A 15,081-nucleotide genomic window follows, 5' to 3' on the forward strand; every position below is an offset into this window, starting at 1 on the left:
ACTGCCAACTTGGCATTTCCCAAAATGATTTGGATTTGGATTTGGATTCTGCTCCCTCACACACAACACTTATCCTCATTTCCTCATTCTTTGGCACTATTGTTCTACAAAACACTCTTTAGGAAACACTGCTTTACCTATGACACGCCCTCGACGTTTAAGATTTATGTACTTATAGTTTCCATAATTATAATTGTTAATAAGAGCCTAATACTCTTTGAAAATGTCAAACTTAAGTTAACCATTTCTCTAATGTTGGACTTTCAGGTTTCCAGTTTTCACTTTTCATAGTGCTGTAATCAACACTTACGCTTGTGATATTTTCCTTTTTCTTTCTCTGGCATGAATTTTCAAAAGCTGATGCTTTTGACAAATGGTTTTGATATTTCTATGGCTTGTTCATATTTTCCAAAAGAGTGGAATCTGTTTGTACTGTCACTATGAATCTATCAGCTTTTCTAAAATCTCAGTATTGGCTATGAAGTTTTTATATTTATAATATTTAGTTTTAAAGTACGTATAATTTTGAATCACTCAGCTAAATCAAATCCTTACTGAGCTTAAATCAGTATTATACACTTAACATTTTAAAGTATTAACTAATGGTTAACTAATTTATTTTTAGGGTTATTACAGACAACTAGAAAGACTAAATTCATGTCAAATACTAATATCATAGATTTGAATTTCATTGTCGTATTCCTGCTATTTTCTAAAGCAGTTTCAGTTGCTATGGGCTTATCTAAAAATAATAATCAAGTTAAATTTTTCTTACCCAATTTAATAGATGAATTATAGGAGAGTAGGGGACACTAATCAGCTATTAAAATTATCTATATTATCTAGTCTCAGCATTCTTTACTTATAAATTAATAGTGCTAGTTTTTTGGGGTTTTTTTAAGTGTTTTGGTTATTTTTGGTTAAAGAAAAACAGCCTTTTCCAAGGACAACAAAATGAACTCAACGTCAGAAGGAAACAGGGTGTGGGCTTCTTACAAGCCATTGCTCCAAAACTTGTATGTGATTTTCCTCCTGGAAAATCAGGGGTGATTGGCTAGCAGAGGGATGACTTTGGTGGTGAGTGGAGCTGCAGCCTACCCCCGGTCACCATTTTATAATGGTGATGTGAGGATTAAATGAAAAATCCATTTGTCACAGCACCCCAGCCTCCAGAGATTCTGATTAAGTTGGTTTAGGCTCAACTTCAGTATTTTTTAAAAGCAGCCAGAGGCTGTCATCAAAAAATCTACAAACAATAAATGCTGGAGAGGGTGTGGAGAAAAGGGAACCCTCCTGCACTGTTGGTGGGACTGTAAATTGATATAGCCACTATGGAGAACAATATGGAGGTTCCTTAAAAAACTAAAAATAGAACTGCCATATGACCCAGCAATACCACTACTGGGCATATACCCTGAGAAAACCATAACTCAAAACGACTCATGTACCACAATTTCATTGCAGCTCTCTTTACAATAGCCGGGACATGGAAGCAACCTAAGTATCCATTGACAGATGAATGGATAAAGATGTGGCACATATACGCAATGGAATATTACTCAGCCATAGAAAGAAATGAAATTGAGTTAGTAGTGAGGTGGATGGACCTAGAGACTGTCATACAGAGTGAAGTAAGTCAGAAAGAGAAAAAGAAATACTGTATGCTAACTCATATATATGGAATCTAAAAAAAAAAAAAAGGTTCTGAAGAACCTAGGGGCAGGACAGGAATAAAGACGCAGACATAGAGAATGGACTTGAGGACACGGGGAGGGGGAAGGGTAAGCTGGGACGAAGTGAGAGTGGCATGGACATATATACACTACCAAATGTAACATAGATAGCTGGTGGGAAGCAGCCACATAGCACAGGGAGGTCAGCTCAGTGCTTTGTGACCACCTAGAGGGGTGGGATAGGGAGCGCGGGGGGGGGGAGATGCAAGAGGGAGGAGATATGGGGATATATGTATATGTATAGCTGATTCACTTTGCTATAAAGCAGAAACTAACACACCATTGTAAAGCAATTATACTCCAATAAAGATGTTAAAAAACATTTTTTTAATTAAAAAAAAAAAGCAGCCAGAGTTGAGAACCACTAGTCTGCATTGTTATAAGTCTACTGTCTTGACATGCTTAGCTTTTAATTTTAAGTTTACCAACCTCATCTGTATTGTTCCTTTTGCTGTTTTCCCAGTGCTGCCTTTTTAATTGACCCTTATCCTTGGAGGACTTGGGAGGTGAAACCTATTTTGTGATTTACTAAAAGGTGTAGGGGGAAATAGGGAGAGAATGAGCCCAAATATAAAGTAATGCCTCCCCACCCCACCCCCCGCCATGCCCTGTTTATTCCACACTTTTTGTCTCTTACATCTTAATGAAAAATGCTGTTTTTCCTTTTTCCCCCCTGTGGAAGGGCTTCCTAGCATTGAGGAAGGAGAATGAGCTTTGTTGCCAAAGAGACCTGGGTTCATTTTCAGCTCTACTGTTTATTGGCATGTAAGTTTTTTCTTCCATGAAATGGGGATGAGTAATGCCTTCCTTGCTTTCTTCCTTGTGATGATTAGAGGTGATATAAATTAAGCACCTAAAAGTTCCTGGCTCAGTGAGTAATAGCTACTGTTGTCAATTTGTGATTTGGGAATCTGTTTGGAAAGTGAAAGGCATTGCCGTGAACTACAGCAGGCAATACATTTGTCCTTCCCACTTGTGATGTTACGAAGATGATGCTAACAAATGGTATTATGGATTATAAAAGTTAGGAATCTAACGGAAGTTTAGTTTATTTTTTGGTTTCTAAGGGTTTCATTTTAAAAGTTTTTAAATCATTAAAAATTTGGAGACTAGAGAAGATAGCATTACCCATAATGCTACTACTCTAATAATCATTGTTAACATTTTTGAATCATGATTTGGAAAAATACCAGGAGCATCTCACAATTTAAATGATGGCTAGAGAAGCCAAACATTTTATGAAGCATAACTATAATAATGGAAAAAGTGCTATACCAAGAGAAGACAGTATAATCATGAAAGGCTTCCTGAAGGAAGGCTTTTTTTTAAGGTGAATTTTGAAATAGTTTATTGTAGGAAGAAGCAAGGTATTTCAGATTCAAAAATGGAATACAGACAGGATTTTAAAATCATTAAGAAGAAACTGTTAACTCTAGAATTATAAGTGATTTCCTTCAATAGTCATTTTACCCTACAACCAGTGAAATACAGTTTGTCAGCAAACCAACTTTAAGACTGTGCCTAGGGATATTTAAAGTACAGTAACAGAAAGACCTCATTTTCTTTCTACCAAGGGCAGCCTTCCTTAGGCAACATCTTAATTATGACCTAATGCTCTGTGTAACTTGTGAGTTCCTATTTTGTAACCTGTAATTTTGCAAATCCTGAATCACAGGTCATAGGGAATAATAGGTCAGTAAAGAATGATCCATCTTCTTTCTAGATTAAATCTTGGGATTCAGAACGAACTGCCCGAAGTGTGTCACTTTTGCATGAGGATTGTTTTGAACTAAAGGCAGTCGAGATGCTGTGGGTTCAAGAGAAAATACTGCCCCTCCCATAACTACTTAGAAGAATTTAAATTTGGGATTTTTCCCAGAAAAGAGTTATTGCTGGAGGTAATTTTAATCTAAGTAGACCCATCTCTATGTGAGAGCAAACATCTAGTTACCAAACATTTACTCTTCTTAATCGTCCTGTGAATGACTCTTCCTGCCCTTCGAAGCCCCAGGCCACTGTCCCATTCCTTAGTTTAGAATGGCATAATACCTTATTTTACCTTTCTGTCTTTCAACATTTCATGTATCTGGGGTCTTTGACCCTCTTGTGTATGGGGTTTCTGTATGTCCAGAATTAAATTTTTCTCCTGTTAATCTGTCTCATGTCAATTTAATCTTAGACCATCCAGAAAAACCTAAAAGGGTAGAGGAAAGTTTCCTTCTTCCCCAACAAGCTAATTACTGTTTTGGGGTTTTGTTTTGGTTTTTGAAAGGAATAGGTTTTAAAAAGATTTATGTATGTACCTGAAGTATGGGAGATTCTTGAGAGGTTTTTTGTTTGTTTTATTGTGTGCTTTTTGAACAATACTGAGAAGCTAAAGACTGGAGGCTGAGTTGAAGCTGTTGTGATGTCTTTTAGAGACGTGAGTTGAGAGTCAAAGAAAAGTAATTTAAATTTAAGTATGAGAAAGATTCCGAAACTTTAACTGCTTGATACATTCTGGAATTAGTTCCATTTACTGCTGAGTGGCTTATTCATTTTGTAAATTGTCTTTTAATGCTCTGGAAAGAAAAAAACAACAAACCAATTCGACAAACCTATCTTATTTTGTGTTTGATGTTTTCTTTGCATGTATGTGATTTTTTTCTCTTTTCTCTCTTCAAAATGACATAATAAATCATTTTAAAAAACTAAAACGACCAAAAAGATTAGGGAGACTTATTCCCCCCTGCATAAACTTCAGCATATGTTCCCAAAATAGTTCTGTAAACCCTATACAGATATGGTGATCATTTCATGTTTGCAAATGTCAAATCATTATGTAGTACACTTGAAACTAACATAATATTGCACATCAACTATATTTCAATAAAAATGAATGAATGAATAAATAAAATGCCTGGCTTCAAGGTGTTTGACAGGCTTGATTGGATAAAAGGGTAGCAGCATAGTATCTCGTGGTTAAAGCACATATATTTAGAGTCAGATTGCTGAAGTGTATGACCAGGTTCTGTGTGACCTTAGGAAAGCTACTCAACTTCTCTGTGCCTCAATGTCCTCATCTTAAAATAGTGCTAATAAAAATAGCTACCCAAGGACAGTTTTGCGAATTAATTATTCAAGAAAATGTAAAGCGCTTGGAGTAGTGCCTGGACTATAATGAGTGATCAATAAATAATTAGTTTCTGTCAAAAATAATGGCTGGCATTACAGTTGGCACACAACAGTTTGATGGAATCTTTTTTTCAAGTAGCATAACTGTACCTTGAAAAATGTTATATATGTTCACTTTTAATAAACTAATCACTTTGTAATCTCAACAAACATAAAAATGGAAAATAAGAGAAAAACTAGAAAAATAAGCATCCTTCAGGTATATATAGCCATAGGGTTGTGGTTAGATTAAAACATAACGGTAGATTGACTTCGTTTGTATTCATCATCCTAAAGTGAAACTGTAGGTTAGAGCAGGAGCATCTGTTATTTGCAAAATGCATTTGCTTCTCTCACTGATGGTAGGTATGTGGAGATTGCAGGTGCATTTTAGATTTGGGGGTTTAGATGTGGGATTACCAGTGTGAATTGTCTGCTTCTTTTAGGAGTGATTTATATGAGGAATGTATTGAGGGCATTGTAGATAACTTTATGCCCTGCTTATGATCTCAACCTTTTACTGAATTATTTATTATTGCATTGTGTTAGCTATTTTGTTTCTTGATAGATCATTTTACACCACAATATTGCTGCTGCCTAAGGAAAAAAATGTCTCTTGAGCAGTCCTAATGACCTCTAAAAAGGGTAATTTGATTCTTGAGATTTTGAGTTGCCCTGGTGGTTATAAGAAGTTTTCTCTATGATACTCAGGTTTTTTTTTTTCCTCTCACAGTCATAGATACTGAGTGCAAACTTGCTTTTCACCTTCGGTACACTTAGTAGCTTTCTTCTGGAAATTATTTCTGTAACATTTATTAACTTTATCCTTAATTATATGTATTTTGGTCAGTTCACTTCGATAATTTAAGAAAGTAAAGGAGGGTTTTTTATTATTTTTTTTGCGGTATGTGGGCCTCTCACTGTTGTGGCCTCTCCCGTTGCGGAGCACAGGCTCCGGACGCGCAGGCTCAGCGGCCATGGCTCACGGGCCCAGCCGCTCTGTGGCATGTGGGATCTTCCCGGACCGGGGCACGAACCCGTGTCCCCTGCATCGGCAGGCGGACTCTCAAGCACTGCGCCACCAGGGAAGCCCAAAGGAGGGTTTTTTAAACAAGAAGCTAAAATTCACGTTATCTTTATAAAAGTAAATTTGTTAGCATGGTTGTTTATATTGTTCTTGTTCCTCAAAATTGACATTTATGAAAATAATCAAATGTGCACTTCCGTTTTGTTTTGAGGGCAGTTGGTGCTAGGTCATGGGTGGCACTGGGCGTGTGGGCAGGACTAATTAGGGAGGGACAACCCAGATGGCTAAAAGCAGCACATAGGTTTGAGAAGACAGTGGTGATCAAAGCTGTCTTTTGGCCTCTGGGGCAGCGTCATAGTGAAAATATAGGATATTAACCCAAGCCAGAGGACGAAAGTAAGGTAAAGAGTAGGGGTTGAAAACTTGAATACCCATAGAAATTGGCAAATAATGTAAGTGAATGAGGCAGTCTAGCTGGCGACTGTGCCTGATGGAGAGTCCCTGCCCCTCTTAGATTCCGTCATTCATTGCGGTATGGGATATGGACCCAGATTTTTGTGTAAAACCTTATGTTTAAATGTTAGTAACTAATTTTTTTCCCTGGTACGTACATTGCAGGCCAAATTTAGCCAACAGTGTACCAGTTTGCGAGTACTGTCTTTTAGAGGGGCTCTTTTACTTATTTAACAATAATGATGATGTGATACTCTAGGTAATTTTATACCCATGAACTTTCTTGGAGAAAAAAATAAAGGAAAGAAAAGCCTTCCCATGTCTCTCCCATCTGATTTTCTAATACATCTTGCTGGCTTCTCTACAAAAGATTGAGATTTATTTAGGGGAATATGAGCTCTGTATTTTATATGGTTTAGTTTAATTACCTGTAGCATTCTGTCTGTATTTCAGTGCAGTTCCAATTACCTGTTTCTGTTCAGCTTGGAGTTTTATTTATAAGGTATCAAATTTATTTTTGGTACATCAGTGAATAGGAGTATCCATCTTATATGTATATGGTACTATCTCTGTCATTTAATGTTCTTGATGATAGCTGTTACTCCTGTAAGTAGTAGTAATGATTTTTTTTAAAGCCAACTTATGTTTTTTAAAAAATTTCTCTTCTTAAATAATTTTTCCAACTTTTTATTGTGATCTTTTAAAAAATACAGAAAAATTAAAGAACAGTAAAATGATTACTCACATACCCACTACCAACATTCAACTGTTAACATTTTGCCATATTTTATGGCTAATTGATTGATGTACTTAACCATGTGAAAATGAGTTACAGACATCATGGTGTTTTACTGCCATATACTTGAGCATGCACCTAGAAATAAAAAATTCCATAACCACAAATGCCATCTTATAGATTTGTGTATGTGTGTATGTATTGTGCACACATGCTTATGTGTTGTATATAAGCAACACAGGAACTAGAGTGTACCCAGGAGATGATCATGAATCTGAAACAAAACAAAACCTCCTCTGTCTTATGTTGATTATTTCCTGCAACAGACGTGAAGGCTACATTGGATCTGGGTCAGAGCAGACATGATCTTTATTGCTATGATCCCTGGACAACATCCATCCAAGTGCCTTCAGAAACATGAGTTTGCTTTCACAGCAGGGCTCTCAGCGATAAGGAGACTATCTATACTTGTTGGGATGGGACTCTTTCCCAAAACTCCTAGCCTCAGGCAGTGTCTTTGTTAGATTGGGAGAACAGGTTTTAATAGGAATAAGTCCCTCTGCTCCTTGAATCTCCAGGTAAATGACAGGTTATTTATGGAGGCAAAGATCCAGGGAGACATCAAGCTTTACTATAGAATTTTAGCAGGAGGTCTGGAGATTTGGTCATTTGTTAATATGTACCCATGACCCATTTTAGTAAAAAGGTGCTTATGCTACAGAGAAAACTGAAAATCTTGAGTAGTCTAACCTTAAAATTTTCAAAATTTTAATGGAACGTCTCTTCTGTTTAGCAACTTTTTGCATGTGAATGTCAATAATCCTACTCTGTTTTCCTGTCTGCTCTCTAAAAAAGGGGTTTTGTGTCAGTGTTAACTAGGGTTTACTATTGGGATTTTCCCAGTTTCACCCTAGAGCTGTTACAAAAGATGTCTCCATTTATTTATGCTTTGTGCTTTTCTGTGGAAGATTTCCAGTATTGTGATTGTGTTCCTTTTCACCCTCCTTTTAAAATATTATTTTCCTCTATTATAGGTTTTTTTCCTTAGGTATATTGACTGAAGTTTAATGAGAACAATCGTGACCAGCTAGGAGAATTTTCTGCAAGGAATGGAATTAGCTCATAGCTTACTGCTGAATGAAGAAGCATACAATCAACTTGGTGACGTTCAGAAGGCAGAGTTTATTTTTGATTGGTTGAGATATTTGGAGAAGCTCTTGCTAGCAACCAGCAGGGTGAGTAAAATTGCAAAAACTGTTTTTTGAGGTTTTTTTTTACTTGCCAGATAATGTTTAAGTTCCTTTGATTTGATATTCTAGTTCTGTCCAGTATAACCTAAATTAGCTTTCAAAGGTTAGACCTTAGTAAGACTTTATATTGAAATAGGAGGTTTCTTCTGTTCAAAAGAGCAGGAAGAAATTAGCCAGTATTTGTAGTATTACTTTCAAATATATTAAAAACTAACTACAGAGCACATTGCGTTAGATTTCATTAGCATTGTCTTCTGTACCTTGTGTCACTCCACATGCATGACATCCTGGTGCAGTATAGCGCTAAATAATGTGATGGGAGTTTCACTTTAAAAAAAAGTGTGGACTCTTTAAGGGGAGTAAGAATTGAGGAGCCTTTGAGTAAACACATTCCCTTTTAAAAGTTTATGAAATGGCTACCAGAAAGTGAAGACTAATCACTCATACCCTTTACCGACATTCAGCAGTTGTTAACATTTTGCCATGTTTAACTGTTTTACAGAGCCATGTGAGTTGCTGCTTTACTTCTAATACTTTTGCATACATCTCCTAAAAATAAAGATATTCTACAGAATGACAGCACCCTATGTAATACAGAAATGGTGCAAAGACTACTCATGGAGACATTTAGAATTTAACAAATGACAAAAATCCATACACTAAATTAACAAATATTTTATGGTGGAAGTTTAGGCCTCAGGGAGCACCTGAATACCATTACCACTGTGATGATATTCTGTACTCCTTTTTCAGAGCATAGACAAGTAAAATGGAGTCACACTATCGGCATTTAGATGCGTAAGCTTGCAAAAAGAAAATTGCACTAAACTTAGAAAATGATCTGAGTAAAACAGGTAACCCATTACAAGATCAGCTCTGGTGATAGGTTTTAGGTTGCTGCTTATTGATGCAGATATATATTGGGCAGAGACTTAAGAACTAAGAAGCTCTAGTTAAGATATAAATTTGCTCTACCTTTCAAACCTAAGAAGAAGGACATAGAAAAAATAGAGCCCTTGTCTTTGTTCACAAAGACTCCAGTATATTGTAGTTCAGAATTTATTTTTTGGAGATATCAGCAGGGCAACAAACTACCTGTTAATGAGGTGTAATAGCCATGCCACCAACTTATTTGTACTATTTAATCAAAATAATTTTGCATTTTTCTAGAGGCTTTTAGTTAGTTCTTAATTATATGAAAGAAAAATCATATTAGAGGATTATGTGTAATTATGTTGACTTGAATTATCTTTGTTACCTTCCTTTCTAGAGTGATGTAAGGGAGAAACAGAAAACTCTTGTGGAACAGCTCCTATCTTTGTTGAACAGCTCCCCAGGGCCTCCTACTCGCAAACTCCTTGCTAAGAATCTAGCCATTCTTTATAGTATTGGAGATACATTCTCTGTTTATGAGACAATCGATAAATGTAATGATCTTATTCGAAGCAAAGATGATTCTCCAAGTTATCTTCCCACCAAACTGTAAGTTAAATGTTAAAACTGAACATAAAAGAGTTCTTCTTTGTTGTATCATTTTTATAAAGAACCCAAACTTTGCTCTACAGTAGAAATTAACACAACATTGTTCATCATCTGTACTTCAGTAAAATAAGTCTTTAAAAAAAAAACCCCTGGACTTCCCTGGTGACGCAGTGGTTAAGGATCCACCTGCCAGTGCAGGGGACACGGGTTCAATCCCTGGTCCTGGAAGATCCCACATGCCGCGGAGCAACTAAGCCCATGCACCACAACTACTGAGCCCACATGCTACAACTACTGAAGCCTGCGTGCTCTAGGGCCCCTGTGCCACAACTACTGAGCCTGCATGCTGCAACTACTGAAGCCTGCATGCCTAGAGCCCGTGCTCTACAACAAGAGAAGCCACCTCAGTGAGAAGCCCGTGGACTGCAAACAGGGTAGCCCCTGCTCGCCGCAACTAGAGAAAGCCCACGCGCAGCAACAAAGACCCAATGCAGTTAAATAAAAAAAAAATATTAAAAAAAAAGAACCCAAACTACTTGATAATTATTATGAAACTGAATACAAATTGTTTTACTCATTTTTTAAAGAATCTAACTTTCAGAAAGATCTAACATTTTCCCATGGACTGAGAAACAGTTCTTTTAAAAAATGCTTTAGGGCTTCCCTGGTGGCGCAGTGGTTGGGAGTCTGCCTGCAGGGGACGCGGGTTCGTGCCCTGGTCCGGGAGGATCCCATATGCCGCGGAGTAGCTGGGCCCGTGGGCCATGGCTGCTGGGCCTGCGCGTCCAGAGCCTGTGCTCCGCAACGGGAGAGGCCACGGCAGTGAGAGGCCCGTGTACAGAAAAAAAAAGCTTTAGACATTTGAAGCTTAGATTTGGGGATCAAAACTGTCTGATAAAAATTTTAGCAGTTGAGGGACTTCCCTGGTGGTCCAGTGGTTAAGACTCAAAGCTCCCAATGCAGGCGGCCCGGGTTCGATCTCTGGTCAGGGAACTAGATCCCTCACACTGCAACGAAGATCCCACGTGCCAAAACTAAGACCCGGTGCAGCCAAATAAATAAATAAATATATAAAAATAAACAAAATTTACTTTTAGCAGTTGAGTGTTTAAGGCACAAGTATTTTAAATTCTTCACGTTTTGTATGTTCTTTTAGTTTATTAATTCTTAGTAGTGAAAATTAATAGTAAATATATAGGAAAATACTCTTCTAAGATCCTAAAAGAACAACTTAGTTTCTTTCTCCGTAGGACTCAGTTCATTTTATCACCTGTTTTTTAGAGAAGGCAATTTGCCATGTATGGTTGCATAGTACTAATGTTATAGAAATTTTTGTTTATTTAATTTTTAGCTTATAGTAGAATGTATTTTCCCATAAAGTTTTCAGACTTGATGAGAACATTGTTCTTTTTCTTTTATCTTTAAGACCATCTTTGATTATCTGATATATGAAGCTCAGTTCTATTAAAAATTATTTTGTAAAAAATTTGAGGGGATGGAATCTTTGGGCTGAGATTTAGATTAGTTGAAGATATATCTTTTTAAAATTCTTGTATTGAAAATGTAATTATTTGATACCTAAGTGTCATTCCCTAGGATTTAACAGTGGAATAGATTCTGGGAAATTTTATCCTTTAAAAGTAAAATTAAGTAGTCATCTTTACGTGTGCTAAGATCCTTTTATTCCTGTTTTTTAATTCATGACTAATTTCTAATTTAAATGTCGTTCCAGCGCCGCTGTGGTGTGTTTGGGTTCCTTGTATAAGAAGTTGGGTAGAATACTGGGTAACACCTTTACTGATACAGTGGGCAATATTCTTAAAGCTATGAAGAGTGCAGAGGTAAATACAGACTTTAATGGTTTCTTAAGTCAATAAAAGAGCTTTACCTATGACAAGCATAGTATGTATGTAAATATATCCATATGTAAATATATGTATGTATGTAAATATATCCATAAATGACATTTCTAGGTAGTGCACATATGTACTTTGTATATTGAATCTTTATTAGAAAAGCAATCGTGCAATAAAATTTTGTGTATTCAGATAAATTCAAATGGGCACAAACTAAGGCGTTTCTCTGGCAGACCCATCCCTGCTCCCTCTTCTTGCATCACCTTTTCCATCTGATACCACTTACTAGTGCCAGAGCAAGTGCTTGTCACCAAGGATCCAGATACGTAGTTGGTAACTACCATATACCTGATGGATGGATTAGTATTGTACCAGCATCAGAAGGGTGTAAGGAATAAAATCAGGGTAGGAAAGAGTGTGGAGGACATAAGCATGACTAGGGTCAGGATAACCTTTCAGTTGCCAGGATATATATTGTCAGCCTTAGCCTCATTGATTTGTTGGCATCATTTACCATTGTGAAAGACTCTTTGTTTTTGTAACTGTCTGTTTATTGGACTTCCAAGATATACTGTAATTTCTTGCCAACTATAGTTTAACAAGTTTTGAAATTAAAGCATTTGTATGTTTGTATATCAAAAATTTTAAGTCTGTGGTACCTTATATTTAAGGATAACTCAGCACCTTTAAATATAAAACAATCACACCAGTTCCTGTTCTTACCTTGCTTGGAAAAAGTCTAGAGAACAGCCCTGAAACAATTTATTAAAATGCTGGCCTGTCACACACATTTCTTTTTAACTGTATCAAGATAAAACATGGGAAAATTCAAATGTAAAATCTGCCAAATTTGGGCTTCCCTGGTGGTTTAGTGGTTGAGAGTCCACCTGCCGATGCAGGGGACACGGGTTCGTGCCCCAGTCTGGGAGGATCCCACATGCCGCGGAGCGGCTGGGCCCGTGAGCCATGGCCGCTGATCCTGTGCGTCCAGAGCCTGTGCTCCGCAACGGGAGAGACCACAACAGTGAGAGGCCCACGTACCGCAAAAATAAATAAATAATAAAATCTGCCAAATTTCAAGAAGAATGTAACTGATTCAAGAATTTTACGAAGTGAAGTCCATAACATAAAACTGGTGAGAGAATCAACTCAGCAGATCACTTTTGAACATCAATAGTTTACACAAAGATTGAAGAAGGTAATTCAGGAGGAGAGATATTTTTTTGTAGTTTTTATAAGAGTTTATTACCATTTTATAAAATAAAAAACTTTGCCCAATATGTTTGAAAAATCTGAGAAAATTCAGATATTTTAAGATGGATAGAAGTTGAGATAATTTATCAGTGGCAGGTCTTTTAGTGGTGAAAGGAAAAGGAAATCTTTCTGCTCTGAAGGCACCCTGATGCTGGAGGTGAACAGATTTACAAAATGATACTGAGCAACATAAATGGTAACATGTGGACACAGGTATAGGCTATACATTAATTCTTTATTTATGTAAGAGAAAGCTCATGATGAAGACAAAGAAATGGAAGGCATTGTGGGTTTTAACATATATAGAATTAGAATATATAAAAACAGCAACATAAAGCATATGAGAGGGTATATGGAATTGTACTGTTTTAAGGGTCTTGCCACTATGAAGTGGTAAATAGTAGGTTTAATTAGAATGTAACCTATTAGGGATGTGTAGCATGATGGCTACAATAATCACTATTTAAAATAGTTATAACAGGGGCTTCCCTGGTGGCGCAGTGGTTGAGAGTCCACCTGCCGATGCAGGGGACACGGGTTCGTGCCCCGGTCTGGGAGGATCCCACATGCCGCGGAGCAGCTGGGCCCGTGAGCCATGGCCACTGAGCCTGCGCGTCCAGAGCCTGTGCTCTGCGGCGGGAGAGGCCACAGCAGTGAGAGACCCACGTACCAAAAAAAAAAAAAAAAAAAAAAAGTTATAACAATGTAAATATTTATACACCCCTCAGAGCATCTAAATTATAAAGCAAATATTGGCAGACTTAAAGAGAGAAATACACAGCAATACAGTCATAGTGGGGACTGCAGTTATCCCCTGTTTCATCAATGGACAGATCACCCAGACAGAAATCAAGACACAAACCTTGGAGTGAACTACACATTAGACCAGTTGGACCTAATGGACGTAACCTGATCATTCCACCCAACAACAGCAAAACATACCTCTTCTAGGGCACAGAGCATTCACCAGGGTAGATCACATATTAGGTCCCAAACAAGTCTGAGAAAGTTTAAGAAGACTGAAATCGCATGAAGTATCTTTCCCACCTGTAATGATATGAAACTAGGCGCCAATAACAGCAGGAAGGCTGGAAAATTCTCAGTTATGTTGAGATTAACAGCAAACCACGAGGAGAGACTGTTAACATCCATAAATCTGGTTTTATTTAAAAGGATGTGTCTGTAAGATCTTTTATTTACTGAGGTATCGCCACTTTAAACTTTTTTTTTTCTCTTAACTCCATTGATTAAGCTATACTTTTTAGGCCTCATGGTTAACAGAGGATTACTCTATAGGTTTGAGAAAATTTTAAGTTACGGACTTCCTGGTGGCACAGTGGATAAGATTCCATGCTCTCAATGCAGGGGGCCTGGGTTCGATCCCTGGTCAGGGAACTAGATCCCACATGCATGACGCTACTAAGAGTTCACAGGTCACAACTAAGGAGACTGCCTGCCACAGCGAAGACCTGGTGCAACCAAATAAATAAATTAATATTTTTTTAAAAAAAGAAAATGTAAAGTTATTGCTAAGTACTTTATTGCTCCTCCACTTTTACCTTTATGATTTAGTTGGTTCAGTACCACAACGTTTTGGAGATGTCAAAAGGGATTTCCACCTTTGATACACACCAGTAGTGATAAATAGCATTTGAAATTGGCGTAAAAGAAAGTTAAGAAGTTTCCCGTTAGGACTCACTTTGTTAATATCTACCTATAATTACTATCATGCTCCTTTGAACAAAAATAAACTAACAACATTACTATGAAAATGATACTTGATCTTTCTCCAACTTTAACTTACCTGTAGTGGCCTTAACTTCCTGAGACATAGAAAGCATTTGGAACATTTAGTAAAACATCATAATATAAGCAGCTACTATTTCTTGAGTGTTTACTAAGTCCAGGCACTGTGGTGAATGATTTCCCCACAGGGGCTTGTTTACTTGTCACACTGGCACAGTGGGGTTCATCTCATCCTCATTTCATTTTTTCATTTTTTTTTGGCCACGCTGTGCAGTATGTGGGATCTTGGTTTCCCGACCAGGCATCGAACCCATGCCCCCTTCAGTGGAAGCACAGAGTCTTAGCCACTGGACCGCTGGGGAGGTCCCTTATCCTCATTTTATAGATGAAG

At 37.3% G+C, this 15,081-nt stretch overlaps 1 protein-coding gene across 10 annotated transcripts in view; it reads left to right on the forward strand.

The window, feature by feature from the left end:
• HEATR5A (HEAT repeat containing 5A) overlaps positions 1-15,081 on the forward strand; it is a 112,154-nt gene that overhangs the window by 10,084 nt on the left and 86,989 nt on the right. For 7 of the 10 annotated variants that reach the window (XM_033851200.2, XM_033851206.2, XM_033851207.2 and 4 more), the window contains exons 2-4: positions 8,137-8,337; positions 9,623-9,834; positions 11,567-11,675. In XM_033851200.2, the coding sequence (XP_033707091.1) occupies positions 8,212-8,337; positions 9,623-9,834; positions 11,567-11,675 (447 nt within the window). In that variant the 5' untranslated portion in view covers positions 8,137-8,211. Of the gene's footprint in view, positions 1-1,464; positions 1,632-2,415; positions 2,499-8,136; positions 8,338-9,622; positions 9,835-11,566; positions 11,676-15,081 lie in introns of all 10 variants that reach the window. The other 3 variants (XM_073800572.1, XM_073800573.1, XM_033851202.2) reach the window with 2 other exon arrangements.

This window comes from Tursiops truncatus, chromosome 2 (genome assembly GCF_011762595.2).
Source record: "Tursiops truncatus isolate mTurTru1 chromosome 2, mTurTru1.mat.Y, whole genome shotgun sequence".
Taxonomy (NCBI): domain Eukaryota; kingdom Metazoa; phylum Chordata; class Mammalia; order Artiodactyla; family Delphinidae; genus Tursiops; species Tursiops truncatus.